Source organism: Colletotrichum navitas, assembly GCF_030913465.1.
Source record: "Colletotrichum navitas strain CBS 125086 chromosome Unknown LY79scaffold_4, whole genome shotgun sequence".
NCBI lineage: Eukaryota > Fungi > Ascomycota > Sordariomycetes > Glomerellales > Glomerellaceae > Colletotrichum > Colletotrichum navitas.
This window is the reverse complement of record NW_026850550.1, coordinates 281,515-308,755: the sequence shown is the minus strand read 5'-3', so window position 1 is coordinate 308,755 and position 27,241 is coordinate 281,515. Positions and strand designations below refer to the sequence as shown.

Below are 27,241 nucleotides of genomic sequence, written 5' to 3'. Positions count from 1 at the left end.
ACCCAGACACCCAGTCGAGTCCCCGTCTTTCCCGTTAGGCGCAAACCCAGGCCTGGTATAGTGTAGGTAGGCGGGAAAAGCAACAGGAGAGACGGGGTGAAATTGTGCACAGCTGATCAATCGTGAGAGGTGCCTGCTCCCGCCCCCCCGCCGAGTAGCAAGGCTCCTCACTCGCCTCGCTTGTTGTTTGGGTTTAATTTTGGTACCTATTTCATCTCTGTTCCTGCCTTGGGCCACCGAGAATACGACTGGAGCAGAAAAGCAACAACTTTGTGCATTTCACATCTGAAGCTTGCCACCGACTTCCTCTCCTGCTTGCTCACTTGCTTGCTTCACTGCTCATCAGTACTGGACAGCTTGTTCTCCTCTTGCCCCTCCTCCCTCTCTCGTCCATCTGCCTCTTCCCTCTGCGGATCCTCTGGCTCTCTCGCTCAAGCACCCTGCTACCTCTTCCGCCAGCTGCATCTCCTCTCCAGTGCCCACTCTGATGGGTTGTATTCTCTCTGGCCGAGCCTTTTCGCAGTATTAGCCTGGGCTTCCTTCCTTTCATAACTTTGCCTCCCGAGAGCCGCCCAACCTCTCCCTGCTCCTTCTTCCTCTCTCACACACACTCCTCTTCTCCTCTTCGTCTTTGTATTCTTGGAATTCTTTGAGACGAAGCTGAATACCCGACTGTACGCGTATACCGCACCAGCCGCACCCTACCGCATTCCATTCCATCAAGACGAGTCAAGCAAGGTACCACTCCCTACCTTCCAACAGGCACACCGGTGAGCACAAGAAAAAAAAAAAGAGCACCTTTTTTTTTTTTTTTTTTTGCCTGTCTACCCCCCTTCACTAGGCCCGTTAATACGCTTTGGGGAATCCGGTGCACAAGCATAACCTTGCATCGAGGTTACTTACCTAAACCAACAAAAAAATAAGCCTGCGCATTCTTTGGTTCCCCTCAGAGGGTGACTGCTTTATCAATGAAGCTCTTTGCAAAGAAATCGTCCAAGAAGCAAGGCCAGGACGACGACGACCACAACCAAGATTCGAGTTACTTCCCCTCCTCTGAGGCTTCTTCTCCTACGAAGTCGCCCATCAAGCCCCGATCTCCCACCAAATCTCCGACAAAGTCCCCCACCAAAAAATCCTCCCAGCCCGCATCCCCAGGCCCTCGGGAGACAAAGTCGTCGCGCACATCCCGCACTTTTGGACGCCACCCTACCGATCCTGGATCACGCAGGAGTAGCAAAATCGACCTTGACTCCCACCCTCTCAACCTCCCCCCGGAAGAGCGTGCAAAGAGACTGTCCGCCTTGTCAGCCATGAGTGGTAATGCCATGGACGTCGACCGTGAGTCAAGCGCAGCGCCGTCGTCGCCTGTTCCGGCGCCTGTTCCGGCTCCTGCTGCGGTGCCCCAGCAATCTCCTGCGCAGTCTTCCCCCTCTACCCCCAAGTTGAATGGCATCAACACCAATGTCAACGGCGACGACGATGCCCCGGCCCCGCCCCCTCATAAGTCGAACCCCTCCAGCCCAGTCCCCACGACCGAAGACGAGGCCGAGGCCTACAAGGCTGCGGGCAACAAGTTCTTCAAGGACAAGGATTACAAGAATGCTATTCTTCAGTACTCCAAGGGTATGTCTTGCTGTTGTGAAATCGATGAGGCCACGAGTTAACAAGTCCCCTCCAGCTATCGAATTAATCCCCGACTCGGCCACTTACCTGAGCAACCGTGCTGCTGCCTACATGTCCAATACCCAGTACGAGTACGCCCTCGAGGACTGCACCCGGGCTGCCGACCTGGACCCCGAAAACCCCAAGATCCTTCTCCGACTTGCCCGCATCTACACTAGCTTGGGCCAGCCCCAAGAGGCTCTTCTTGTTTTCGGCCGCATCAACCCTCCCCCCTCCGCCAAGGACCAGGCTTCGGCCAAGGAGATGTTCAAGCACGTCACCGCCGCCCAGAGCGCTCTCCGTGATGGAACTGCCGGCTCAATGGTTCTCCATGCTCTCGACCAGGCCGAACGTCACTTGGGCTTCGGCGCTTCAAGACCTCGCAAGTGGCAACTTATGCGAGGCGAGGCATACCTTAAGATGGGTAGCGTCAATGCCCTCGGCGAGGCGCAGAACCTCGCCATGGCCCTGCTCAGGAATAACAGCCAGGACCCTGAGGCGCTAGTGCTTCGTGGCCGCGCTCTGTACGCCCAGGGTGAAAACGACAAGGCCGTCAGCCACTTCCGCAAAGCCATTAGCTGCGACCCCGACATGAAGGATGCGGTCAAGTATCTTAGAATCGTCCAGAAGCTCGACCGCATGAAGGAGGAGGGCAACTCCGACTACAAGATGGGCCGCTGGCAGTCCGCCATCGAGAAGTACAGCGCTGCGCTCGAGGTTGACCCGGCCAACCGCGGCACCAACTCCAAGATCCTGCAGAACAGAGCGCTGTGCAAAATCAAGCTGAAGGAGTACGACGGCGCCATTGCCGACTGCGAGCGCGCCATCAGCCTGGACTCAACGTACCTCAAGGCCCGCAAGACCAAGGCCAACGCTCTTGGCCAGGCGGGCAAGTGGGAGGATGCTGTGCGTGAGTGGAAGTCTATTCAAGAGCTTGACCCCGAGGACCGTACCATCCCCAAGGAGGTGCGCAGAGCCGAGCTCGAGTTCAAGAAGAGCCAGCGCAAGGACTACTACAAGATCCTCGGTGTTGAGAAAGACGCCGACGACAACCAGATCAAGAAGGCCTACCGCAAGCTCGCCATCATCCACCACCCGGATAAGAACCCCAACGATGAGCAGGCTGCCGAGCGTTTCAAGGATATCGGAGAAGCATACGAGACCTTGAGCGACTCTCAGTAAGTCCAATGCTCTTTTGAAGAGGAGTAACTCTTACTAACCAACTCCCCCGTAGGAAGCGCGCTCGCTACGACAGTGGCGAAGACCTCATCGACCCGTCTGACATGTTCAGCGGCGGTGGTGGTATGGGTGGTATGGGCGGCATGGGAGGCATGCACGGCGGCATCGACCCCGAGATCCTGTTCAACATGATGGGCGGTGGCGGCGGGGGCGGATTCGGTGGTGGGGGCGGCTTTGGTGGGGGCGGTTTCCCCGGAGGCGGCGCACACTTCAACTTCGCCGATGGAGGAGGCGGTCGTCCGCGCCAAGGTGGCGCCGGGTTTGGCGGCCGCGGCTTCAACTTCTCGACCTGACAATCCGAGTCGGAGGAAGATGAAGCAGCCAACTACGACGAGTCTGCCGAGCCAGGACGCAAAGCAGGTCGCTCGTTCGCCCAAGAGTCAAGGAAGAGCCACACGAAGCGGCGCCGAGATGAAGGCGACCGACTTGTGGACAAGGTCCGCCGGTATGGAGTCTGGATCGTGGCCGCCCTGGTCCTTGTCCCCGCGCAGCTCCTTGTACTGGCGGTGGCAGCTGTGGGATTCGTGTACATTTGCATCATAGGGGCCCGGAAGCTGGGCATGCGGCTCCGCGGCGAGGAGTGAGCTTTCGACTTCGGACCTTGGCATTCGGGATATGTTTTCTTGTTTCGGGATAGACTATGACGCACAGAAAAAGTCGCACGCTCACACACACACACACACACTTATACACCGGCGGCGTTTTACCCAGGCATCAAAACCGTCTTCGTGTTTTTTTTTTTTCTTCTTTGTTTTGCCGCTTTACTGTATGGTAGAGAGAAAGAGAGCGAGACAGCGAGAGTCATGGCCCCAATCTTATCAACACCCCGAACTCATGGGATATGTAAAGAGAGAAGAGCAGAAAGAAATGGGAAGGAAAGGGGCTTCTTTATACATCTCATGGGATGCAGGATGCTGTTTTTCTAGTCACGAGGTTAGGCATAACTGACACTTGTTAATGGATAGAACTGTAAGCGTCTCTTGGTTGGGGACGCCACGCCAGCCAGTATCGTTTTGACTTGTTCCTAAATACTGTTCTTGTGCTTTTCGTTGTGCCATGTTCTACACATGGCTCTGGGTATCAAATTATTTGCGCCCTGCTTTCTGGGTGCACCACCATCCTTGGGCCATACACGTCACCCCCCTTTCATCTGCTCCGTAGCCATATCGATGCCCTAACCTCAAAATGACTCTGTGCTATGGTCAACTGCACCCCTTCCTTAAGCCTTTGGCCAACTCAGAGAAACCGGGGAAGAGGGTCAGAGAGAAGTGCCCCTACCCTCCTGCTCACTCTGCCGTCCCAGGCCTCCCGCTCCCGGTAACCTTTGTGCTCTCCAGGACCCGCGCGACGTCGTCACGCAGCTCGGGCATGCCGCGCTCGATGTGGTCGGCGAGGACGTCGCGGAAGCGGGCAAAGGCGCCCATCTTACCGCGCATGAGCTGGTTGCCGCGGCGGACAAGCTCGACGAACTCGCGCGTGTAGATGTCCGGGTTACGGCCATTCTCGACGTACTGCACGAGCTCGGGCGGGATCTTGGGAAGGGCGCCGGGCAGGTCGGGCGACGGGGGCGCGCCGGCGACGGCCGTCATGTGCACGCGCTGCAGGGACTGGGAGAGCGCCTGGACGGACTCGGCGAGCGCCGGGCCCGAGGGGTTCGAGGGCGTCGCGTTGTAGGTCGTCACCTGCACCATGATCTGGTATAGGTCCTGAATCGTGTCCTTGAGCTGCTCTATGCATGGAGGACTGATGTCAGCGAAGGGAAAAAAAGTGTAGAAGCAGGCGAAGGAAGGGGGGGGGTGGGGTGGTGCGTACGCTCCAGCTCCTCGGGAGTTGGTTTGTCGAGAGGCGCCATCTTGGGCGGTTGATTTTTAGTGTTTTTTTCCTTCGTGCTTTTCGCAGGGCCTTGGTGGCTTTCGTGGCTTGGAGACGGGCAATCGCGGGTGAGCTGTGTATCGCGCCCGAGTCGCGACCTGGGTTGCGGTCAAGGTTGAGTTGCAATGTGAAGGACGAGGCTGGGTCTGGTCGACGGCAAGTTCAAGCACCTCGAACATATGTGTGGGGTAATTAGGTGCTGCAGGGGTGGTAAGTGCAGCTGGGATGGGATCGGGGCCAGTGGTTCCTGGCGCCGCGGCCGTCATGCCGCGACACCCTGGCCTTTCATAATGAAAGAAGCTCACTCATGAACCCCTCCCCCCGTTCTCCATAACTCACCGGCGGTTTATACTTGGCTCCCTGCCGGAATTATACAACGTCAGCGAAAGGTAGCATTAGGAGCCCGGTTTGTGACTAAGCGTTTTATTTTGAATTCTGCATGTCGCACTACTGCTAGTGGTAAGGATATCTCTCAAGTACTTGTTCATGACCTTCAGAACCCATCACTTCCCGCCGAACAACTTTCGAAGAGCTTGCATGTTCTTCTTCTTGCCCAACTCCTGGGGCGAATCCGCCCCGTTGAAGAGTAGTGTGTCTGTACTGTGGTTCTGTCCGTGGCTACTGCTGCTTTCGCTCATCATGCTCGCCATCTCCCTTGACAATTCCAGACCAGCTCCACGGCTTGCTCGTCTAGGAGCAACCACGACAGGCTGTGTGGTCCGTAGCCGCGGGGATGGCGACCGGATCGGATTGTACCGCTCCAGATACTCGGATGACTGGGGCGGAGGTGTTCGACGGACGACGCTACGCCGTGTGATGCGAGCCGGAGTTAGCGGGCTTTGGGGCCTGATACGGCGAAGCTGCGGTGGCGGGCTCTTGTACCGCCTTATCTGCTCTGAGGGCGTTTCCGGCGGCGTGACATACCCTGACGACGTCGTCGTGCCCGACTTCTCGAGACGCTCTAGACGGGACGCTATGCGCGACGAAGGGCGTTTGAGGGGTTCGTTGCTCACCCAAGAGAGGGGCGGCGCGCGTCTGATCTCGGGAGGCGTCCAGACCGAAGAGGACCCTGGCGGAGTTTGCAAAGGTGATGAAGGACGGACAGTTGTACCAGGTCGTTTGTTCAAACCAGGTGACGCCGCTGACTCCAATGTTGAAGTTCCTGATGTTGATGTGGCCAGTGTCTGCGCGAAGTCCGCCAAATACCGAGGGGCAGCGCTAGCTTCGTCCCATTGCCCTTCCGGTTGTGCAGTCCTGGGGAAAGGCTGCATCCGTATCGGTATGGGCTTCGTCGGACTCGCTCGGAAGGTAGGTTGGCCTATGGGATCGTTGATGGAGACGTATATCGTGGACTCTACAGGTGGTGTTGCCAGGCACTCCCTAGCCCGGTCGTGCGACCCGTCTCCCGCTCGACGGAGAGAAGACGATTCTCGGCTCAGCGTTCGAATGGACTGTGACTGGGTCAGTAAGAGCCCATTCTTCTTTCCGGGTGACTTACCGCTGGGGCCCTTCTTAGGCGTCCTGCCCTGCCCTCGCCAGCATCCCATCTCGCCCGGCTCAAACCACCGTCTACCCTCTCAACCCTCGCCAGCCCCTGCTGCACCACGTCCCCTCCCTCCGTAGCCAGACAACAAGCAGCACATAGCGGCGGCACTTCGACCTCCCTCATACGCCCCTTGCCAGCTGTCCCGGCAACCCGTCGCATCGTACTACTGCTCTCTTCCTCATCGGCACAGTGGCCCTCGTCGAAGAGCTCCAATAACGGCACGCCACGATGCACCAGCTTGCTGCCGCAGAACAGACACCCGTAATACGAGCGGTGCCAGAAGCACTATCCCAGGCTGATGCACTCGTCGCCACGGTAGACGATCTCCCCGCAGACCCAGCAGATGGCGAGGTCAATGAGCAACGCGTGGCAGGCCGAGCATGCCAGGCGTGCCTCGTGGCCGACGACATGAGGGTCCTCGGATGTCTGGTAGCAGAATGTACAGGTGAATGGGACCGAAGCACGCGGGGCCATGTTATCAAGAGAAGGCACCGTATGGTGTTATCAGTAACAAATCATATGGGGGGAAATGAACATGAAGCGGACGTTAGGTTGCTGACGAGAAGTGAAGTGTTTTGTTATGGCGCAAGGTAGGGTCGACTTGGCTGCTCACTGCTGAAGATGGCAGCTGCTTTAAGAAATGAAGAAATGGAACGAATCGGCCCCGCTTGCATGGTACGTTCCTGCAACTGCCACCCTTCAGTCGGCGTAACTCGACTAGGAATATCAGATCAACTCAAATCATAATGCCATTGTGTTGTAAGAGTACAACTTTTGAAGATCCGAAAGCTCAACCAAGGTAAACCATGGCGGATACCTAAACAAGACAACCCTTTGCCAACTCCAGTCGATAGGTATGGTACAGAATGAAACATAAACAACGCAGAGGCCAATACTTCTCCCCAAGTAACCTCCATGGTCTAGCCTACCCAATTCTTTCAAAGCAAAACATCCTGTTTACGCCGGTCGTATACCCCTGACCTCGTACTGCCAATAGCATCAGTTGTCAGATGCAAGTGAGAGTACGTGTTCCACCCTCCAGATATTCTTGTTTGTCGTCATATAATACAGGTTAGCGACACCAAAGCTTGGTATCGCAAAACAACGGGTGGGTTTATCATGCTCCCAACAATCATTCGTGCAATGTTCAACGTCGCATTTTCGGCTTCGCGAGCATGTTAAGTCGGCTTAAACTCATGCCGCTGCGCTTCATGGGGCTGGGCGAAGGGGCAGTCCGAGAACCCTGAATCTTCTTGCCCACAGTACCGGGGGTCGTTCCCATAAGTCTGGGGGCAAGGAGAGCATCGCCCTCAGGAACATCCTCAGCCTTACGTCTCTTACCGGCTCTCTCAGCTGGCTTCTCCTCAAGGTCTCCCTCTTCTTCAGGGGCCCGAGCCCGCTTCTTGTTGGGCATGCCGTGGGGCTTGCCGGCGAGCAGCTGCATGGGGGACCTATTCTCCTTGTTCGCGACGAATTCGGTGCCGGTCGGGAAGCCACCCGGCATGTCCAGCGAGGGCCGGACATGACGCAGGCTAGCCTGTCCAGCAGACGATCCAAAGCCAGTGGGCGAGGCGCTACCAAACCGAATTGTGTGGTCGCTGCGGAAGGTGAAGGTGCCAGGAACGGTCGGGGGCAGGTCGTTGTTGCTCTCAGTCACCTTATCTGCGGTCTTCTCGCTCGCCTTCTCAGATGGGCTTTCGACATTTAGCTCTGGATAGAGACCATCATCCTCCTTTCTCTGGGTGACGTTGCCGAGCATGGCATCAAGACTCGGGTACTGAACCTCTGCGTGCTTGCGGATGGGAGTCATGCTGGCAAAAGCTCGGTGCGCGACTGTATTGGGAGCAGCAGCGGCGGCGGTCCGATCAGTGTCCGGAGTGAAGTCGACCCTCTTGAACAATTTCCTTCGCGGAGTTGTGAACGGAACGGCTTGCAGAGGCTTCTTATCCGCCACTTGCGGCGCGGGGGTTTGCGAGGTACCAGAGGCGGGTTGGGGAATGGCGCTCTTCGTCTGGTCCAAAACTCCCTTGCCGCCGCGCAGGATTGACTTGACTCTTTCAAATCGGCCTGGGCTCACAATCCGGCGTTTCAGCTCGGCCGTCTTCTCCAACGCAGTTAGGTTGTTGGTCGTGGAAGACTTTGTGAGACCACCCAGCTCAGGCTTAGAAGGCGACTTTCTAAGGCTTCCAAGCTCGGGCTTCGAGGGAGACTTTCTGAGGCTTCCCAGGTCGGGCTTGCTAGCTGACTTAGTCAGCGTGCCGGGAAGAGGCATTCTGCTGCCGGCGGTGCGGGCCAGCGAAGAAGCGGTAGGGCTCGTCAGGGATGCCAGGCTAGGTTGAGATCGAAGGCCAGCAGGGGCGTCGGTTCCGCTTGACTTGGGGCGCGGAAGAGAACTGCCATCGCGGGAAACAGGTCGAGCCGAAGAGGCGTCGTCCTCAAAGCGTTGTCTCACACGCTTGACGGAAGCGGGAGGCTCGATGAGGGCGAAGAGACGAGCCTTGGGCCGACAACTGAATGGAGCGTTCTTGGAATCGCTAGAGTCCGTGTCGTCTAGATTGGCCTTGGAGGGAGACCGCTTAAGGCTTGCTTTTTGCTGAGTAGGCGTGCCAGGCACGCCCAGGTTGGTCTTAGAAGGCTGCTTGAGAATTGACTTTGGGTGAGTCGGTGTGTCTTGAAGGTTTGCCTTTGAAGGAGACATATTGATACTAGATTTCGGATGCGTGGGGGTGTCGTCCAAGTTGACCTTAGAAACGGACCGCTTCAAGCTAGACTTTGCTTGAGTGGGCGTGTCATCGAGGTTGGCCTTAGACTGGGTACGCTTCAAAGAGCTCTTGAGCGGAGTGACTCGGCCAGCTTGGGCCCGGAAAGATGAGGGGTGGCCTTCGATGGAGTCCATCTTCTTGAACTCGGCCATGTGGGCGGCGCTGTAGCGACCAGACTTGCCCCGGGCCTTGGCAATCCTGCGCCCGCTGATTTCTTCATCCTCTCTCTCTAGTTCGCGCTTGGCGAGCAGCTCCATTTTGATTTTGGCGGCTTCCTCGCGCAGCTCGTTCATCATCTGCAGGGCGTCGCTGCTCAGGCCGGTGTCACAGGTAGGCTGCGCGACGCGGAAGGTGAAGGGCGACTCAGGCACGCCTATGGTCTTGGAAGGCGTCGTCTGATGGTCGGCGTTCTTGTCGGAAGGCTTCATGTCTCTGAAGCCAAGCCAGGTAGCCGAGGGAGGTGCGACGGTTTGGTGTACTTTGCTTGGGTGCATTTCGGACAATGGCGCCTTCATGTTCGTAGATGAGGAAGGTGTGGCAGGATCGTGGTTGGGAACAGCGAGGGCATTCAGGCTCTTGGCAACCTCTTGCGAGGGAGGGGTTTCTTCGCGTTCGGCGACGGCGGAAAGAGCAGATTTGGCTTTTGGCTGGAAAATAAATAAAATGTTAGTCGGAGTCCGCGAGTCGCTATTGTTTTTGTTTACACAAGCGGTCAAAGAGCTTCCTCACCTTTGGTGTGTTTGCACTTGCCAAACGGGCCGAGCGACGGCGGGGCGGCGACATTGTGATTGATGGCTGGTAGTGAGCGTTAACAGCGTCGTTTGCTGGAATGCCGGAAAAATCAAAAGAGAGCGAAGAAGCAAGATGAACGAGGTCGATCCAGCGAGGCCTTTGTGTTGAAGGACGAGAGGTAGATGATGTCAGGCGAGAGCGGATAGGGTTCGTTTCGGTAAGGAAGGTAGAGGTAGGTAGGTACGTAGAGCGCGACGGGGATCGCTGTGGAGGGGCTTCTCGTTTGTTTACATTGCGCGCCGAAGCCTAATTCCTGATTGGATGGAAACGGAGAGACGGTCCAAGCTCCTGCCCCGGGTCTGCGGCGGGTGAGATGGGGTCACAGTGGGAGAGACCGTGTTATTCACAATCTTTGCTGCGAATTCACATTGAATCTGTGCGGCGCCTCTCTCTGGTCTTCGTGATCCGCCCAGTGTTGATCCATACATGGATGGCCCTCGGGTACTCTTCATGGGTTGTAAACAAGGGGAACGCGTGGCTATGGAGCCCCCCTTCTACGATGTACTAATTCTCGAACTGTCTCTTGTTTCATAATACTTTTGTGCATCTCGTCTTGTTTGCAACTGTTGCAACGTCTGCCATGGCACGTCTTCATCGTCACCACTGCCACCATCATTGGAACCCGTATTTTTTCGATGTTCAGATAGGACCGAACCTTTAGGCCCTTGGCAAAGATGAGCGTGGTGGGACTGCACGTTGGATCTAAGCTTTAGATGGCAACTATAGCATAAATTCGGCTCGAGCCACCACAACTAGGAACATGACCTGCCGTCGCATCAATTGTCACGAACCTTACCGGCCTTCCTTTCTTAGTTGTCATCACTCGGGTTTGCTTTGTTTATGCCCTGCTCCATGGTATTTGACCTACTCCCTGACTCATGTGTATCTCGACCGCTTCATGATAGCAACAATGTTGACGTGTGGTTAACTCGTAGCGAAATGTGTTGAGACATTTATATTGGCCAACCTGAAAACCATGGCCCGACAGCGAGGAAATAAATACCTTGACCCAAGCGGTTGACAGGGCAAAAAACAAAAAAAAAACAATCCTCTGCAACCGTGATAAATGAAACTGCCTTGTATACCAACAGCAGCGGAGTATCGGCGGGGTTGCTCTTCACCACGTGGCTAGTATGTGCCGCCACTCGGAATCTTCAGAGCTAACACAATTGATTAGCCCCTCTGGCGTCATTAACAAGAGGAAAGTATATACCATATCTATCGGTAGTCTGAACTGTATTCGACAGGTTGGTTTATTGTTAGGCAAAATCCGAACGGGAAAAAGTGGTGAAAGGCGAGCCATATGGTACGATATCGAGTTTGGCCCTTCTAGCCGGACTGGAAAGGGAACACAATCCAATGCATACAATTCTTGCACAAGACCAGTTGCCGCAGTCTTCCATGCGGAATTAAGGGCCGTCCAGCTCCGAGGCATTACGGCTCTTATTCTCGTCTTTTCATTTCTCGTTGCTCTTGAGCTTCAACGATAATCACAGGTTCTAAGCTTCGTTAGTCTCCAGACAAGAGGACTGTCAAACCCCTTACGTTTTCGCATCAACCATTACTATGGCTTCCGGAGCTGGCGGAGGGCGTGTTCCGAGAGGTTGAGAATGTCTTATTGTAAAACATGGAGTCAAAAAATGGATCCTATGTAAGCTAGAGAGGGCACGAGTGGCGTTTCGCTCTGTATGTACTATGTAACGCACTTCATGTGATCAAAGGTGTTGTCTCCACTCTTTTTTACTTAACTTGGGAGATGTAAGACAGGCAACTTGAAGATGGCATCGTCTTACAACTATCGAGGTAGCCTGGGAGAATGGTATAAAGGATCTCTTGAACTATCATATTAAGTGTAGAGAACACGGCTTTAATGAACACAGCGCCTCGCGTGCTGCCCTGTCGGCTCAGCTACCATGACATAATCGTGCCAGGCACGTAGACTGCCAGCGGTTGCGAGACGGGGGCGGCCAAAAGCCGAGCTCAATGGAGCACGACAACCGGCACGAAAGTAGACATGGACCCGCGCTCTTAGAACTTGAGTTGATAGGGAGATGGAGGATATGCTCCGAAATCTGTGCTATAATTCGGCTCAGAAGCCGCCGCCTGGGCATATCCTAGATCAGCCGGAGCTCGAACATCCTCAAATGCTTCCTGAAAGGAGAGCTGTGCGGCCCTCTTAACACCCCACGCGGTGTCGATACATGGGGACGACAATCACATCGATTTAATAGCCACCACCGGGGCTTGTAAACCGCCTTGGTCTGTCTCGGGGACTTCTTCCGCTTCGCTCTTCTTCAGCACGGCCTCCGCCTTGGCTCGCCTCTTCCGCGCCCGGCGGACTTCGATCTCCACGTCCTTCATCTCGGCATCCACCGATGCCAGCTGCGGAATGATGTCTTGAACAGCCTGAACCGAGAGCATCTGCGCCTGTCGCAGAGGCAACGGCGCCAGGATGCCGAACCATCGAAGGGGGTCTTTGCTCGTCTTCCTATGCTTCTTCGTCCTTCCGTTCTTCTCCGCTTGGGTCTCATACTCGCCCCCATCAGCAGGCGTTGTCTCGGACTCATCATGCGGAGCCTCATCAACACCACCAGGCACTCGCCCCTCAACCTCCTGGCCCTGAGCCTCACGGGTCTCCATCTCGGCCTCTACGGCCGCTGTCTTTGACAGCGTCACGGCGTCTGCAGGCTTGACGATCTCGAAGCGGGGAACACCCCTGCCGTCTGCAGAAACATCGAGGACCCTCGAAGCCTGCATGCGCTCGTCGTAGTAGTCGGGGCCATATCGGATGCCCCTCTCTGCAGAGAAATTGGCTCGTGCGATGTTTTGATACATGCCGGCCTGGGCCTTGCCGAGGCGCTCGCGCAGAACCGTGTATTTATCCAGCAGGACGAGGTAGCGCTCCAGCAGGCTGTCGATGTGGTCCGTATCCATGTTCGCGTGAACGTAGGAATATGTGATGCGTGCTGCTTGTGTTGGTGAGGAGAGAGAGGTGAGCCGGCAGCAGTGTGTGGCTGGTGTACAGCGTTTGGTGCCAATTTACGGACCGGTGGCTTTCGTTTGTTGTGGCTGATGAATGTACTGTGAAAGTGTCGTCAAGGTTGCGGAGAGCAGGCTTTCTGACTCTGGGCGAGGAAAAGGGGGGTTGAGTTGAGTTCCGTATCCTCTAGGGGCTACCGGTATGCATGAGTCGATAATCAGCTGTAAGCCTCAAAAACACAAGGGATTTTGTGGCTTGAGCGATGATCTGCACAGAGGGGATGGTATGCAGGGGTCGACCCGAGCTAGTGATTTCCAAGACCCAAGTCTGCGGCTGTGGTAGCGGTACTTGAATCTCTCGGGATACCAGGGAAGACTTTGGCCAGAAACACACTGCTACTTCGTATCAGTACTTTGAATATACCTGCCTACCAACCGCCGTTCTGCGAAGCAATCAGTGCAATCGGAGCAATTTCCCATGTGCGACTGCTCGACATGTCAAGAGCTCCATCTAAATCATTTGCGAGCGGGCAACATCACACGCCAAGATCGACTTCTACTGAGGAAAACGGCCGAGCAAACAACATGAGAATGGATTGCAATGCAACGGCGGCGGCCCCGCGAATCACACGATGACCGGGGCAAAGTCGAGGGCTGCCAGCAAACCCAGATAGGAACAGAACGACGAGATCGTCCAGTCCACTTCCCTTTGAAGGCTCGCTTTGCCCTGCCATGAAAGCCAGGATGCCGTGAGGTCGGTTGTCTATAATGCTCTCATGTCCCACGCCGCGATTCTGGCATGGCTTCATGTTTCAGTTTTCGATATTGACGGGGACGATGGCCACTGGTGCGATTGGGCCAGCAGGGAAGGGACACCGCCCGAAAAAGGATATGACAGTCAGGGAAAACCACAGTCATTGCAAGGCCTATCAAGAAATGGTCCGATTACCCGTCAAGACTTATTTCCCGTCGTCAACGGCAAATATCGAGCACGAACAGGGGGGGGGGTTGGGGTTGTTTCCTCTGCGTCGGCGATACCCGTTCTTGGTCACACACGACCCTTGGCAGCGACGGCGGATAGCGTTGAAGATAAACGGCTAAAAGGCAAGCGACGAGCTTGGATCTCATATGGTAGTCGGAACAATGGTCGGAAACCATAGAGGACGGCATGATGCGAGGTGATATGAAGGCCGGGCCATGCTGTGAAGTACCGGAGTCATGAATGGATGAAAGCATTGAAAGAAGGACGCGGGTGCCCGTTGACTGGTTCCCCTCCCAGCTTGTTCCCTGTACACAGGAGAATGCTTCAAATGCGTATCGTCCATATGACTTGGGAGACACTGCCTGACCCCGAGCCGTTCCCCGTCCGCCTCGGTGTTGTCTCGATTTCCGTCTTAAAAGCACGAAGGCAGAGAGACGGATGCGAGACGGCGGGCAGCAGCACGAAGATTGCATAGCAGGTGGGAACCAGCAGGCACAGCATGCCGCGGGCGACCGGTGGGATGATGGCGTGTCAGTGTCGAGCGTCGAGACCATGGGCCGAGCCAGAGACAAAGAAATACTTGCCAAACAATCCGTTCGTTGGATGAACCAAATCAGCGCACAGGCACTCCAAGGCGTGCCAGACCCGGATTGTTAATACTCGACAAGGGGCCAGACTTGTGGCACTTGCCTTGCTCGGTAGGCAGCATTGAACCGGTCTCGGGGTATGGAACAAGGTGAGAATACAGGTTGTAAGGCATGTTAATCCTGTGCCCCTTTGCTTATGATGGAGGTGCCGATCCACCCGAGGACGACCATCGCACGCCAATGCAATGTACTTACTTCACAGTAAGCAGAGTCAGCTGAAGGCATGGAGCTAGTATGCCAGAGGCCAGAGGCCAGAATTCGAAGAGTAATGTCGAGGAAAAGAATTGATTGCTAGTCAGTCTATAGATGAGGCGCCCATACTCCTGCCTTCATAGTCGGCCGCTGCATGCTGAAAGTGGCGGGAGAGATTGGTGGTCCGTCTAACTTATGACTTAATGCGAGGCGTTATCGGCTTTCGGGAGGGAATCGTCGGATGATTACGTGAAAGGAAAAGAAGTGACATAATGTTGGTGAAGAGGGTTTGTCGGACAAATCTGAGCTGATGCCCATCATCGACTCATGAAAGCTTATATCCAGAGGCTATTTGTTAGGTAGGTGGAGGATGGGAAAAATATGAATAGTTCAGATAGAAAGATGTATGCCCGATGTTTAAGTGGCCGTAAAGGAAGAGCCGACAAAGTCGACCCATTTTACCTATCTACCTATCTAGGTGCCGGAGGGACTGCGTTGGAAGCGCATCAGGCAACGTTGATACCTACGTTGGCGGGTATCCAATCTCCTATCACGGCCTGATGAATACTGTGGAAATCATGCGAGTATCTTGCATCGATTGATTTGCACACTGGTATGAGACAAAACAGCGCCTCAATGACAGGCACAAGCAGGCCCGAGCCATTTAGCAAAGAGGTATTGCGTGTACCGGGAAGCGAAGATGGATAGCACTGGTGTGCTTGTGTTCTGGCCGCCACCTCCTCCTGCCTTGCCTGTTCATTCAACAGGAGGCACCTGAGGTACCCCTTCCCGGCAGATTGATATATACGTACCTACCTAGGGTAGGTAGGTAAGTAGGTAGGTACCTTGCTTGCACCTCACCTCGCGTTTTGCAAGGAAGGCGGTAGGGGGCGGAGGCGCCTCAGGCCCTAAGTATCCCCAATCTGCGCAGCGACGGGGGGTCCTCTGGACACGACCTCGCTCGGCACAACAAAGAAAGCATCGACAGCACCTTTGCTGGCGACTGCGACTGCCTCTCGTCGTTAACCACATCACCAAGGATCGACTTGCCAACCCAGCAGAGGGCATCACGATGGCTGCTGACCCAAGATCTGCCCTCGGACTAAGAAGTCTAAGTCAGCGGATGCCTCTTGGCCAAGAACAAGGGACGATGACCCCACCCGCCTTTTACGGGATTTAAAGATGAAGGGAAAATAGCGGCCAGCGAGAGCGGTGAAGAACCAAGTCTCATGCCCACGGGGGTTTACACTAGCATGGCACAGTCGCCAGTGCCCCGCGTCCGATCCTGAGCGAGACGGTGGGCGGGGGAGAGGGCCACAAGCCTATAGCCCCTAAGGCTTTGTTTGTCCAGCGCATCATCCTGGCCAGCGGTTAGTCCGTTTAGGTTTGCCGAGTTTGGCTCCTTGGGACGAGGAGCGCGCATCAGCGTCAGCACCGCCAGACGCACCTGTGCCAGACGCACCTCTCCATCTCAACGACAAGTCTTGTTGGCAGCGTGGGCGGCTGCTTGCGTGCTCGTCCGTGTCCATGCTGCGTCTCATCATTTTCTGCCATTAGTGAAAAGGGAGAGTGCAAGGTAGGAGACGAGGGAGGTCAATTGGAACTGTGATAACCAGACAAGGACATTGCACTGGATGATTACGTACCCCCCGGGTGGTGTCGTGAATTCACGCCCAGGCAGATTGGAAGCAAGCAAGCCAGCCAGGCTCGAGAGAACGAGAGCCCCAACCGAAGAGTAGCACCATTCTTCCTTCCGCCGCCATGGGCCTTTCATGGTCCGACAGGTACCTTGTTGCGTTGAAATACGGCGCCAGGCAGAGGGGTTTGGAGAACTATAGGTGGACTTCTGCCTCTTCTGTGACCATGAGGACATGACTGGGACATGGCGACCCTCCGGGTTAGGCCATGTCCTCCAGCCAACACTGCGCCAGACCCTATCAAGGAGCCCGAGGATAACCGACAAGGCGCCATCCCATCAGTCTTGGAACTGTGAACTGAAGTGCGACGGAGCGCCAATCCCAATCCTATGCAGGTATCATCAGTCAGCCTTGCAAACACTGAACTAACACGAGGGGAGAGGCGAACAGCCGGAGACTTGAAGCCCCCCTGATACGACTTTTTATCGGACACCATGCCCACCTGTCTGAGTACCCGAGGTCAGTATTTCTGATAGAATCCTACCCATCATCTTGGTACCATAGGTATATACAATGGCTTTGCTGCAATGCTGCTCAACCTTTAGCTACCAGGCGGCCTGGGGGTTGTCTTTATCCAACCTTCGTCCATTCAGCCCCGAAAAGACTAAAAGCATGTGGCTCACTCTGCGTAGGCAGAGACGAAGAGACCAGGAAATTCCTACAAAGGACCAAAGGAGGGGAGCAAACACCTTGCTTATTTCCCTAGGTTTGCTAATCAAACCAAACCCGACGGGAAACCGATTCTCGGGTTTTTCTTTTTGGGCCTGGTAGCAGAACCAGATAGACAGAAGGGGGGAGTGAGAAAACGTTGACATTTCCCCTGTGCAAGGTTGTATTCCTGCAGCCTTCCATCACCGATGGTTGACCACCATCCCCTCCCCTCTACTGACACCAACTGACACTCGACATTTTTCGCCTTACCCCATCTTCCAAATTATCTTATTGTTCTTTGTGCCCCTCCCTCCGCCCCCCCCCCCCCCCCCCCCCCCCCAAATTGCGGCCTGCTCTTGCTCCCTACTCTCTGCTCTCAGCTCTTTCCTTCGCATCATCTCCAAACTGCCTGCCTGCTCATTCGACAGGAACCCCGCAAGGCACTGCTGCTGCTTCTGCTGCTACCGCTGTTACTACTACCTATTACTACTACTACGGCTACCACCAATTACTTACAAGTCTACTGCCTACCCTCCCCCTTCTAATACCGGTATTCCTTCATCTTGTTTCCGCTTTCCTGCGTTTGCTCTTCGCTGCTACGTGCATCGAGACCACAGCCGAGGCCATCGCTAAAAAAAAAATCCAAAAAAAAATTCCCCGACATCTACTTGTGACCCTTCCTTGCCGTCCCTGGCTGGGTCCCTAACCCCCGTCCCGTCATCGCCTATTTTTCACTCGTTGCTCCCCTGTCTCGCCTTACTCTTACCGACCTTTTACTTCGCCGTATCTTCTCTCACCTACTACCTAGGTAGTCCTCCACCACCTCCTCCTCCTACTCTCGTCTGCCCGTGACCAACCACACACACGACTGGACCGCGCTCCCTGCTCTGCTGCTATTACTTCACACCCAATCCACGCCTTTATTCCTCCTCTCTCCCCCCCGTCCCCCCATTTCGATTCCGTCCAGTCGACGCCCACGTCCACATCCACATCCCACGTCTCCACCATCCATCTTTCCCGGCAACTACCACCACTACCATTCCCACTAACACTTACCACTCTCGCTGCCGCTCCAACCCCCCAAAACCTACCCACGCCCGTCCCAGCGCTGGAAATCACTTCCGACCCCGACCCCGACCTCGACAAGACAAGACACTTCGACACGACGCGCCGCGCAATAAGGGAGAGACTGCGAGACCAGTCTAAATCATTTTCTTTCCCACAGGTCTTTGCTCCTGCTCAGGAGCATCACTGATCTAGACAATGGTGGTCGCTACTATCAAGTGCGTACTCTCTGAACCGCTCCCTTTTCGCCTCTGCCCTCGCCCTCCTTCCCTTCTCTCCTTCCCATTTCCCATGCTCGCCGTCCTTGCCCTTCGCCTCCGTTGCTTGCCTTCTTGGCTGGTATCGATGCTGCTCATCTCGTCACTGTCGCAATCAACTGCTCTCGTGCTGGTTGGGTAATCGAGGTGGGAGGGCGTTCTGCGCGGTCGCCCATCCTTACTTGACTTGACGATCCACCCAAGGGGGAAGGCCATCAAAGCGCGCATGTCATCCAACATTTCATTCAACACCCAAACTGATCACTGTCTTTCTTAGGTGTGTTGTCGTCGGCGACGGTGCGGTCGGAAAGACGTGTCTCCTCATCAGCTACACGACGAACAAGTTCCCCTCCGAATATGTCCCGACTGTTTTCGATAACTATGCCGTCACTGTTATGTGAGTCCCTCCAGCACATTTGAACATCAGCACCGAGTCTCGAGTGTCTTCCAAGACGCCTTCAATGGATGAACGGATGGATGGACAAGACGGGTTCACAGGAAGACCACGCTCGAGATGATGGTAGCTGGGATGATCACTATTGGGCCTTTTTTTTGCTGACGGCCGTTTTCCCCCCTCCTTTACAGGATCGGTGACGAGCCTTACACTCTAGGATTATTTGATACCGCCGGTCAGGAAGATTACGATAGGCTTCGCCCTCTATCGTACCCCCAAACCGACGTCTTCCTCGTCTGCTTCAGTGTCACATCACCCGCCTCGTTCGAAAACGTCCGCGAGAAGTGGTTCCCTGAGGTACATCACCACTGCCCCGGCGTCCCCTGCCTGATCGTCGGCACCCAGGTGGATTTGCGCGAGGACCCCAGCGTTCGCGAGAAGCTTTCTAAGCAAAAGATGTCTCCCGTACGGAAAGAGGATGGCGAGCGGATGGCAAAGGACTTGGGTGCCGTCAAGTACGTCGAGTGCAGTGCTCTGACGCAGTACAAACTGAAGGATGTATTTGACGAGGTATATATTTCCGAGCTCCATCTTGTTCCCGACTTTGCGGTGGACACCAAAAACTGACATGCGTCCCCAGGCGATCGTTGCGGCTCTGGAGCCTCCTGCCCCGAAGAAGAAATCACACAAGTGTCTTATCCTCTGATGGTAGGACCCTCTACGTATGGGTCTTGCTTTCCTCCCGTCCTGCCCGGCTCTGGCTCTGGCGGTGAGCGGAAACGCCGAGAACCAGGCTTGGGCCTTTCCCCTTGCCACCTAGGTGCGCGCGCAAACGGTTCCGGGTTTCCGGCTCGGAATGGCACTTTGCACCTCTTTTTTTGCTTGCAGCGCGCATGGCATAGGACACGCTGGGCCTTGATTAACCGCAACATTGGACCGACCAAGAACGGTCGTCTCCCGCGAAACAATGGATTGGGGCTTCCTGGTTCAGCGACAGCGAAGATTTGGATTGGATCATCTGCCCGGCAGTCAGGGCTTCTAGGCATCTCGTCATCATGGGGGGCAGGCCTGTGAGGGACAGGGGAATGGGCAAGACGACGGGCTGTATTTCCCCTTCCGTATTTCGTTCACCAATTCCCAAGTCCTCTCTCTATCTCCCCCCTCTCTCTCCCTCTCTCTCCCTCTCTCTCCCCCTCTCTCCCCCTCTACTCCTCACCTTTTTTACCAAGACCCCAAACTCTTTCTTCTCGCTCCGACTACTCTTTGCCGTGGCCCGGATCATGGTGGTTTTCTTGCTTCTTTCTACATTTAGGGATGGGTAAATTCATCACGCAGGCAGGAATACTTCGATAGGACAGTTTGGCGATTGGAGTGCACTTTAAATCGATGGTCTTATTTTTTTTTCTATCGCGCTGACCTTGGGCATTGTCTCGCGTTCTTATCGTTCCGGCTACACTGTCAACACTATGATTGGCTTGGCAGGCCTCCTGCGTCCTCGCCCGCAGATCGTCAGTATTATATCAACTGTACAGAGTAAATATTCCAATATCGGACCAGCAGGGCCAGCCATCAGTTGCGTGCCGCTCGCGCCGATAGACGATGGCAGGTTCTTCACTTTCATCACAACTCACCAGGTGCAGGGAAAAGGATGCGGCAAGCAACGGACGGTGAGCCGTAAGTTTCGAGGAAAGCATGGCGCTGTTCTTGCTCTCGTTCATCTGCTCAAGCAGCAAATTCCCATTTGCCTGCCCTCCCCCGAGTTCCGCTGACTGCAAGAGCACGCACGCAGGGGGCCATTTCAACCTGACCCCATCTATGGCCGCCCTCAGGGCAGTCAACACTCAACAGGCCCGTTGGGCAGCCGCCGCAGCAGCAACAGGAGTCTAGTGAATTTAGGGGATGGGGAGGGGGGATGGTATGTACTGTTAGTGAATTCGGGAGGGGATGGGTGGCTGAACAAGGGGCGGAGGACACGGCGCATGACAATAATGACGTCGCGACCTCTGGCGCGCCAGGCTCCGTCCACCCACCAGAATTGGGGTCATCAATGCGAGACAGATGCGGTTAAGGAACTTCGTAGGCCGCCGCCACGACAGGAGAGGCATTTGATAGCTGTTTACCAGGGGCTCCACGGGATTTTCTTCGTTCTTTGTTCTTCTCTCTCCTTCTCTCTCTCTCTCTCTCTCTCTCTCTCTCTCTGTTTTGCCAATCCGTGTCTTGTCTTTGGGCAAATTTCTTCCCCGCTCTCACTGTCTCTGCACCCCCCGGACACGTCTCACGAGGGAGGTGGTGTCCAATGCGCGTCGCGAAATCAAGGGGACCTCTCATGTTCCCTGAAGTTTGCGGAGGGGTATGGAGAGATATACCGACAAGAGAGCCTCCAGACACTGGCCGTCTTTGGCACCAAGGTTTGGGCTAGGTTGGCTTATAAAAGATTGGATTGGGGCATACGAGACGTACCGCACATACCAGCGCATGCCTGAGCTACTCCAACTCATTACTCGAACGGTGCGGTGCTCCAGTCGGTAACTCCGGGGATGGGATTATGGATAAGCGGATAGGCCTCACTGTATGCGATATACCGAGTCGCGAAGCGCAGCGAGAGCGTGGCCGGGAGGAAATCGGACAGGTTTAGCTACATATCCGGGCATAGCCCCACTCGCGGCTGCCACTGCACCACCCCGCGTTCGACGTTTCCGCCGATTCGAGTCTCCCCTTCCCCAAATATCATCGATACCCTGGCGGGAAATAGTGCTCATGCACTCGATGACAATTCATTCCTTACTCAGTGTGCCGGCATCGGTGGGGCTTGCTTTCCTTGGACGATAACCCGTCAACCGTTATCGATTGGACTCTGTGGCCGTCCACTCCCCCGCCGGACGTTCTCCGTAGGCGCCCCCCAGAAGCTTGATGACATCCGATAACTGTGTACACGTACGTAAAGCCACTTGACAAGGAGACGGGGCTGTGGCCAATGACAGGCGCGGCCAGGCAAATAGAGTCCTCAAAGGGGAGGTCGGGAGAGCCCCGAAGGACATGGTTTGGGAAGCGGTTCAGGACCCTCAATCGCAAGGGCACGCAGTAGTCTGGACTGGCCCGGCCCGGTCGACGTTCTTTGCGCTTTCCGGTCTCCGGAGTGCTTGGCCCGGCTTGCTGTTTCTTCTTAAAAAAGTCGTCACACGCCGCTTCTCTGGTAACGATTCCTAGCCCAAGCCGCTGACTTCTCTTTCCACCTCTATCTCTCGCCAAATTTTGCACAGCACTTCCGTGATATTGACCCCACGCCTGACGACGATCATCGCGTGGAACCATACGGATAGATCTTATACAAACGACGTCATGAGGTTGGCATCGCTACTGCTGGGCTGCTCGTCGGCCCTACTGGCCGCGGGCTGCGGCAGCCACGGCGATGACGGCAAGGAGTGGACCAAGGCCGAGCTGGACGAGTTGGAGGCGAAATGGGGTTTCGAGGTGAGTCTCATCGGCCTATATGTGCCAATGACGATAACAAGCGGGAGACTGACGAATGCCTGTAGTGGGGTGAGTGATTACCTTGAATGAGATAGGTTGGGAGAGCGACTTGGGTTCACCGGCATGTAGGATTTACGGGTATTGGCGCCTTCGCCCACCTCAAGCATGCAAAGTGTCTGACGACGCCGTCCGAACTGTACGACATCGCAATCATTGGCGCCCCCTTTGACACGGCCGTCAGTTACAGGCCAGGTGAGTAAGGCCTGATCGCCTCCCTCAGATTTCAAAGGCTCAGCAGCATCCCCTCATTTCTCACACCGGAGATCTACCCTCATCCTTCTCCCTTCGCCGCGGCCACACAAAAGTGTCGGTCCCAGAACTGACGTTGATACCAGGCGCCCGCTTCGGGCCCCGCGCCATTCGCCAGGCCTCGAGCAGGCAGACGTCGTTCCGCGGCTTTAACCCACGCGCCAGCATCAACCCGTACGCCAACTGGGCGACGATCCTCGACTGCGGCGACATCCCCGTAACGCCCATGGACAACGTCGTCGCCCTCGAGCAGATGTCGGCGGCGTTCAAGGAGCTTGGCGCGCGGCGGCCCGTGTCGTCATCGCTGAGTCGGCCCAAGCTGATCACGCTGGGGGGCGACCACAGCCTGGCGCTGCCGGCACTGAGAGCGTTGAAGGAGGCCTACGGGGCGCCGCTTCGCGTGCTGCATTTCGACGGTGAGTGACATAGTCCCCCGAGGTGTTGACGAGGAGAGGCGTGAAAGGAGAGCAGAAAATGAAGTTTGGCGGGTGATTCGGGTGAGGGCGGCGGATAGACGACGACGGAATGGCTGAAAATGGTGCAGCTCACCTGGACACCTGGCACCCGGCCAAGTACCCGTCGTACTGGACCTCGACACAGTTCAACCACGGCTCCATGTTCTGGATGGCCGGAAACGAGGGCCTGCTGTCCAACGCGTCGTCGCAGCCGTCGGTGCACGCGGGCCTGCGCACGCGGCTCTCGGGCACCGACTTCGCCGACCACGAGGACGACACGGCGCAGAACTGGGTGCGCATCGCCGCCGACGACATTGACGAGATTGGCACGGCGGGCGTGGTACGATCCATCATGGAGACCCTCGGCACCGAGGACCTGGTGTACCTGTCCGTGGATATCGACGTGCTGGACCCGGCCTTCGCGCCCGGCACCGGCACACCCGAGCCCGGCGGCTGGACGACGCGCGAGCTGATCCGCATCCTGCGGGGCATCGAGGGGCTCAACCTGGTCGGCGCAGACGTGGTGGAGGTGTCGCCGGCGTACCAGAACGCCGGTGAGGAGACGGCGCTGGCGGCGGCGCAGGTCGTGTACGAGATCCTCAGCTCAATGGTGAAGAAGGGGCTCGAGGGGATGGGCAAGGAGGGTAAGGCTGCTGCTGCTACTACTCCTGTAGATGGGGAGAAGGACGAGCTGTGAAGATGAACCTTGAAAAAGGGGAGTAGTGGAAAGGAGTGAGGGCTTCAGTGATAATCTCAAAAGGGGATTCGGTCTCCTCGAGGTTGGTGCAACGGCTTAGTTGCTGTCGAAGTGAGGATGGCAGGGAGGGGGGAGGGAGGGTTTCGGCGTTCAGAGTAATGGGCCGGGGAAGTGCCCGACGGTACGGATGACGTTCTCGACGAAACATGTCAAAAGTCGGCCAACATACATATCCGGGCCTTTCGATCAGTGGTGCCCTTGCTTGGCGGTCAGACATCTCGAGATGGCAGTGCGTTGCTCTCTCTCCTTTAACGAGTCGCCTCATGGAATCGCCAGACTCAAAACACACGCAAAGAAACAAATACGAGAACAGCAGCCACGGCTCGTTTTTATGGACATGGAGAGATGAATCGGCTGGTTGCCTTGCATTGGTGGCGGGGGTTCCTTGTTGAGCAATAAGACAGCTATCTGCCTTACAGAGCTTCACGTTTCGACATGACGGACCGTCCTCATGGGGGGCGGCGCGCCGACGGAGGCGTCCCAACGGAAACAGGACCGGCACACGGCGGTAGGCATCGACCGCACCCGGCCGTGGGCGCCTCTCGTCGCCATGCATGTAGATCGGGGCCCTCGCCTAACCAGCTCTGCCGGCCGACGACACCCTCCCTCTTCCCCTTTTCCAAGATGCTTGAATCAGGTGGATGAGATACACAAAGTACACAGCAATTCAGGGAGCGATAGACCAAACAAGGACCCTGCCAGACGAGCGTCCCCCCCTCAAGCCTTCAAAAAGCCCTGCAACTCACCGCCTTCGATGGTACAGGTCCTCCTTCCCAGAAGACCTCACCGCAGTTTTCTCCCTTCTACCCTGTCGCCCGTTCTGACTCTCTCTCTCTCTCTCTCTCTCTCTCTCCTATCTTCGGAGCGAGCCGGGGGAGGGGTAGGTGAAGGCGGGTTTTTGGCAAGGGTAAATGTGATTTAAGAAACAGGCGGGCCCGAGCTTCCCCAGGCCCTTATCTCTGAGCAATTGCAACGCTCAATTGGCAAGCCCGGCCAGCCGGCCGGCCGGTGGTCCCTGGAGCAGCGCCCCCCTTGCGCTTTCGTGGGCGGGCGACTGAGCGCCGCGGCCGGCATCCAAGTGTGTCGTGTGCCGTTCGTATCAAGGGGGTTGCACAAACTGGCCGTTACTTGTAACAAGCCCCAAACAGTTCCAAGGTGACTCACACGCCCGACAGCCATCATCTAGCTGGCTTGTTCAAAAGGAGGGAGCGTCGTCCCCGGCATTGCATCAATTGACAGAAAACCGAATCCTTCTTTTGTTCTGTTGTCATATCATCTTCGTCTGTTGGAGACCCATTCATTCGGTGGTACTCTCTGTCTCTCTCCGTCTCTTAGTGACTCACAAAGCACAGTCACCACTTTCAGATACCCGGCCTCTCAGGTCACCCTCCGCCCACCCCTCCTTGTCTGCGCTGCACTGTGTTGCACTTTCCCACCAACCCAATCCGAAGAATTTACCCCGCCATCCAAACCGTCCCAAAAATTTCCCCTCCGCAGCATCACCACCACCGCCACGACTGAGTCAACAAACATCGTGTTCTTGCAGCCCGTGTCGGATCTTGTTGGTTCCACAGATTGGGAAAGCCCGCACAAAACACAAAAAAATGGCCGCCATTCAGGAATTGGCCGAGCGCCTCAAGTCCGACGACAAGGTCTACGTCGACACCGACGCCGGCGTTGACGAGCCCACGACCGCGGGCACCGAGTCCTCCCCCTTCAAGTCGCTTGCCGCTGCATACATTGCCAACAACGACTCCGTCACCTCGCGTCAGTTCCTCACCCGCGCCTCCAAGACGGGCGACGACGAGGCCGCCCGCCTCGAGTGGAAGGAGCCCGCAAAGAGTGCCGTGAAGAAGGCCCAGTCTGCCCTCGACGCCCACCGCAAGAAGCTGGCAAAGCAGGCCCAGATCGAGGCCAAGGAAGAGGAGCTGAAGAAGGCCCGCCAGCAGGCCCTCGAGGCCGCCAAGCAGGTCATTATCAAGGAGGATGAGTCGCTTCCCCCGGCGAAACGCATCAACATTGGCGAGAAGAACGTCCAGCTCGGCGAGGGTGATAAGAAGGGTGACCGCGTCAAGATTGCTGGACGCATCCACAGGCTGCGTGCTCAGAAGCAGGCCACCTTCATCACTCTGGTCGACGGCTACGGCCACCTCCAGTGCGTGCTCCAGGCCGGCGATCTGACCAAGACGTACGATGCCCTCACCTTCGCCCAGGGCACCTCCCTGTGGGTGTACGGCGAGCTGAAGAAGGTCCCCGAGGGCCAGACGGCCCCCGACAACCGTGAACTCCACGTTGATTACTACAAGGTCATTGGTACCTCGCCCACCGACGAGGATGCCATCACCAACAAGGTATCGCTGCTGCAGAACCAGTGGGACTCGCAGATGCTGGACAACCGCCACCTTGTCCTCCGCGGCGACAACGCCTCCGCCATCATGAAAATCCGTGCTGCCGTCGAGTGGGCCTTCTGCAAGACTTACAAGGACCTCAAGATCACAAAGGTGTCGCCTCCGGCTCTGGTCCAGACCCAGGTCGAGGGTGGTGCCACGCTCTTCTCTGTCCCCTACTACGACGAGGCTGCCTACCTCACCCAGTCCTCTCAGCTGTACCTCGAGACCGTCCTGCCCAGCCTTGGCAGCGTCTACTGTATCGAGAAGTCCTTCCGTGCCGAGCGCAGTTTGACCCGCAGGCATCTTTCCGAGTACACCCATGTCGAGGCCGAGCTCGACTTCATCGAGTTCCCCGACCTGCTCGAGCATCTCGAGGAGGTCATGTGCCGCGTCATCGATAACGTTTTGGCCGACGAAGAAATCGCTGCCTTCATCAAGGAGCTCAACCCCGACTTCAAGAAGCCGGTCCGCCCCTTCATGCGCATGAAGTACACCGACGCCATCGACTGGCTCAACGCCCAGGACCCCCCCATCCTCAACGAGGATGGCGAGCCCCACAAGTTTGGCGACGACATCGCCGAGGCTGCTGAGCGCAAGATGACCGATGCCATCAACAAGCCCATCTTCCTCACTCACTTCCCTACTGAGATCAAGGCTTTCTACATGAAGAAGGACCCCAACGACCCGCGCGTCACCGAGAGCGTCGACTGCCTCATGCCCGGCGTCGGTGAGATTGTCGGTGGTTCCATGAGAATGGAGGGCTACGAGGAGCTCATGGCCGCCTATGACAGAGAGGGTATCCCGTCCAAGGACTACTACTGGTACACCGACCAGCGAAAGTGAGTTTCCCCTTCTTCTTCCACCGATTTGTGACCACTGCTGACAATGTGTCTTCCCAGGTATGGCACCTCCCCCCACGGCGGCTACGGTCTCGGTCTCGAGCGCTTCTTGGCCTGGCTGGCCAACCAGCACACCGTTCGCACAACGTGCCTGTACCCCCGCTACATGGGACGTTGCAAGCCTTGAAGAGGTGGCCGTTGACGTGAAGGGTCCGTGTTGCTGGATAGAGGGAAACAAAAAACGCCCAGCGTGCATTGCAAGCGCTGCGGCGAGGCATGAGCG

General features: G+C 56.2%; 11 protein-coding genes across 11 annotated transcripts; 5 read left to right on the top strand and 6 right to left on the bottom strand.

The window, feature by feature from the left end:
• Nucleotides 1–759: 759 nt before the first annotated feature.
• Nucleotides 760–3,355, top strand: LY79DRAFT_249585 (uncharacterized protein). Its single transcript, XM_060551842.1, has 3 exons — nucleotides 760–1,623; nucleotides 1,679–2,840; nucleotides 2,897–3,355. Exons 1-3 carry the CDS (start codon nucleotides 969–971, stop codon nucleotides 3,192–3,194), a joined length of 2,115 nt encoding a protein of 704 aa, XP_060419285.1. The 5' UTR covers nucleotides 760–968; the 3' UTR covers nucleotides 3,195–3,355.
• Nucleotides 3,356–4,187: 832 nt separating this feature from the next.
• On the bottom strand, nucleotides 4,188–4,753 carry LY79DRAFT_575785 (transcription factor subunit Med10; the record flags this gene model as incomplete). The annotated part of the gene is made up of 2 exons (XM_060559738.1): nucleotides 4,188–4,630; nucleotides 4,714–4,753. The coding sequence occupies 2 exons, from the start codon at nucleotides 4,751–4,753 to the stop codon at nucleotides 4,188–4,190; spliced, it is 483 nt and encodes a 160-aa protein (XP_060419284.1).
• A 523-nt stretch (nucleotides 4,754–5,276) lies between these two features.
• Nucleotides 5,277–6,793, bottom strand: LY79DRAFT_505902 (uncharacterized protein; the record flags this gene model as incomplete). Its single annotated transcript, XM_060553671.1, has 3 exons — nucleotides 5,277–6,224; nucleotides 6,272–6,560; nucleotides 6,624–6,793. The coding sequence occupies 3 exons, from the start codon at nucleotides 6,791–6,793 to the stop codon at nucleotides 5,277–5,279; spliced, it is 1,407 nt and encodes a 468-aa protein (XP_060419283.1).
• Nucleotides 6,794–7,351: 558 nt separating this feature from the next.
• On the bottom strand, nucleotides 7,352–10,053 carry LY79DRAFT_249562 (uncharacterized protein). The gene is made up of 2 exons (XM_060551841.1): nucleotides 9,811–10,053; nucleotides 7,352–9,728 (listed from the first exon to the last, which is right to left on the bottom strand). Exons 1-2 carry the CDS (start codon nucleotides 9,862–9,864, stop codon nucleotides 7,467–7,469), a joined length of 2,316 nt encoding a protein of 771 aa, XP_060419282.1. The 5' UTR covers nucleotides 9,865–10,053; the 3' UTR covers nucleotides 7,352–7,466.
• Nucleotides 10,054–12,087: 2,034 nt separating this feature from the next.
• LY79DRAFT_575782 (uncharacterized protein) lies at nucleotides 12,088–12,807 on the bottom strand (the record flags this gene model as incomplete). Its single annotated transcript, XM_060559737.1, has 1 exon — nucleotides 12,088–12,807. The coding sequence occupies one exon, from the start codon at nucleotides 12,805–12,807 to the stop codon at nucleotides 12,088–12,090; it is 720 nt and encodes a 239-aa protein (XP_060419281.1).
• A 935-nt stretch (nucleotides 12,808–13,742) lies between these two features.
• Nucleotides 13,743–14,543, bottom strand: LY79DRAFT_249494 (uncharacterized protein). The gene has a single exon (XM_060551840.1). It carries the CDS (start codon nucleotides 14,386–14,388, stop codon nucleotides 13,825–13,827), a length of 564 nt encoding a protein of 187 aa, XP_060419280.1. The 5' UTR covers nucleotides 14,389–14,543; the 3' UTR covers nucleotides 13,743–13,824.
• A 3,741-nt stretch (nucleotides 14,544–18,284) lies between these two features.
• On the top strand, nucleotides 18,285–19,443 carry LY79DRAFT_665771 (GTPase CDC42; the record flags this gene model as incomplete). The annotated part of the gene is made up of 4 exons (XM_060563119.1): nucleotides 18,285–18,304; nucleotides 18,621–18,740; nucleotides 18,929–19,307; nucleotides 19,378–19,443. The coding sequence occupies 4 exons, from the start codon at nucleotides 18,285–18,287 to the stop codon at nucleotides 19,441–19,443; spliced, it is 585 nt and encodes a 194-aa protein (XP_060419279.1).
• Nucleotides 19,444–20,673: 1,230 nt separating this feature from the next.
• LY79DRAFT_249064 (uncharacterized protein) lies at nucleotides 20,674–21,426 on the top strand. Its single transcript, XM_060551833.1, has one exon. It carries the CDS (start codon nucleotides 20,717–20,719, stop codon nucleotides 21,218–21,220), a length of 504 nt encoding a protein of 167 aa, XP_060419278.1. The 5' UTR covers nucleotides 20,674–20,716; the 3' UTR covers nucleotides 21,221–21,426.
• A 1-nt stretch (nucleotide 21,427) lies between these two features.
• LY79DRAFT_249278 (uncharacterized protein) lies at nucleotides 21,428–22,241 on the bottom strand. The gene has a single exon (XM_060551837.1). The coding sequence runs from the start codon at nucleotides 22,047–22,049 to the stop codon at nucleotides 21,519–21,521; it is 531 nt and encodes a 176-aa protein (XP_060419277.1). The 5' UTR covers nucleotides 22,050–22,241; the 3' UTR covers nucleotides 21,428–21,518.
• On the top strand, nucleotides 22,077–23,669 carry LY79DRAFT_586649 (arginase; the record flags this gene model as incomplete). Its single annotated transcript, XM_060560668.1, has 4 exons — nucleotides 22,077–22,208; nucleotides 22,304–22,460; nucleotides 22,604–22,933; nucleotides 23,062–23,669. 4 exons carry the CDS (start codon nucleotides 22,077–22,079, stop codon nucleotides 23,667–23,669), a joined length of 1,227 nt encoding a protein of 408 aa, XP_060419276.1.
• A 1,664-nt stretch (nucleotides 23,670–25,333) lies between these two features.
• Nucleotides 25,334–27,145, top strand: LY79DRAFT_506055 (asparaginyl-tRNA synthetase; the record flags this gene model as incomplete). The annotated part of the gene is made up of 2 exons (XM_060553681.1): nucleotides 25,334–26,958; nucleotides 27,019–27,145. 2 exons carry the CDS (start codon nucleotides 25,334–25,336, stop codon nucleotides 27,143–27,145), a joined length of 1,752 nt encoding a protein of 583 aa, XP_060419275.1.
• Between the last annotated feature and the right edge of the window lie 96 nt (nucleotides 27,146–27,241).

What these genes read in the sequence shown, in the direction of transcription:
- LY79DRAFT_249585 (XM_060551842.1), top strand. Translation starts at nt 969, where the DNA reads ATGAAGCTCTTTGCAAAGAAATCGTCCAAGAAGCAAGGCCAGGACGAC. An exon ending in TATTCTTCAGTACTCCAAGG is followed by an intron (nt 1,624 to 1,678) that starts GTATGTCTTGCT and finishes AGTCCCCTCCAG; the next exon opens with CTATCGAATTAATCCCCGAC. An exon ending in GAGACCTTGAGCGACTCTCA is followed by an intron (nt 2,841 to 2,896) that starts GTAAGTCCAATG and finishes ACTCCCCCGTAG; the next exon opens with GAAGCGCGCTCGCTACGACA.
- LY79DRAFT_249562 (XM_060551841.1), bottom strand. Translation starts at nt 9,864, where the DNA reads ATGTCGCCGCCCCGCCGTCGCTCGGCCCGTTTGGCAAGTGCAAACACA. An exon ending in CAAGTGCAAACACACCAAAG is followed by an intron (nt 9,729 to 9,810) that starts GTGAGGAAGCTC and finishes TTTATTTTCCAG; the next exon opens with CCAAAAGCCAAATCTGCTCT.
- LY79DRAFT_249494 (XM_060551840.1), bottom strand. Translation starts at nt 14,388, where the DNA reads ATGGTCTCGACGCTCGACACTGACACGCCATCATCCCACCGGTCGCCC.
- LY79DRAFT_249064 (XM_060551833.1), top strand. Translation starts at nt 20,717, where the DNA reads ATGACAATAATGACGTCGCGACCTCTGGCGCGCCAGGCTCCGTCCACC.
- LY79DRAFT_249278 (XM_060551837.1), bottom strand. Translation starts at nt 22,049, where the DNA reads ATGGTTCCACGCGATGATCGTCGTCAGGCGTGGGGTCAATATCACGGA.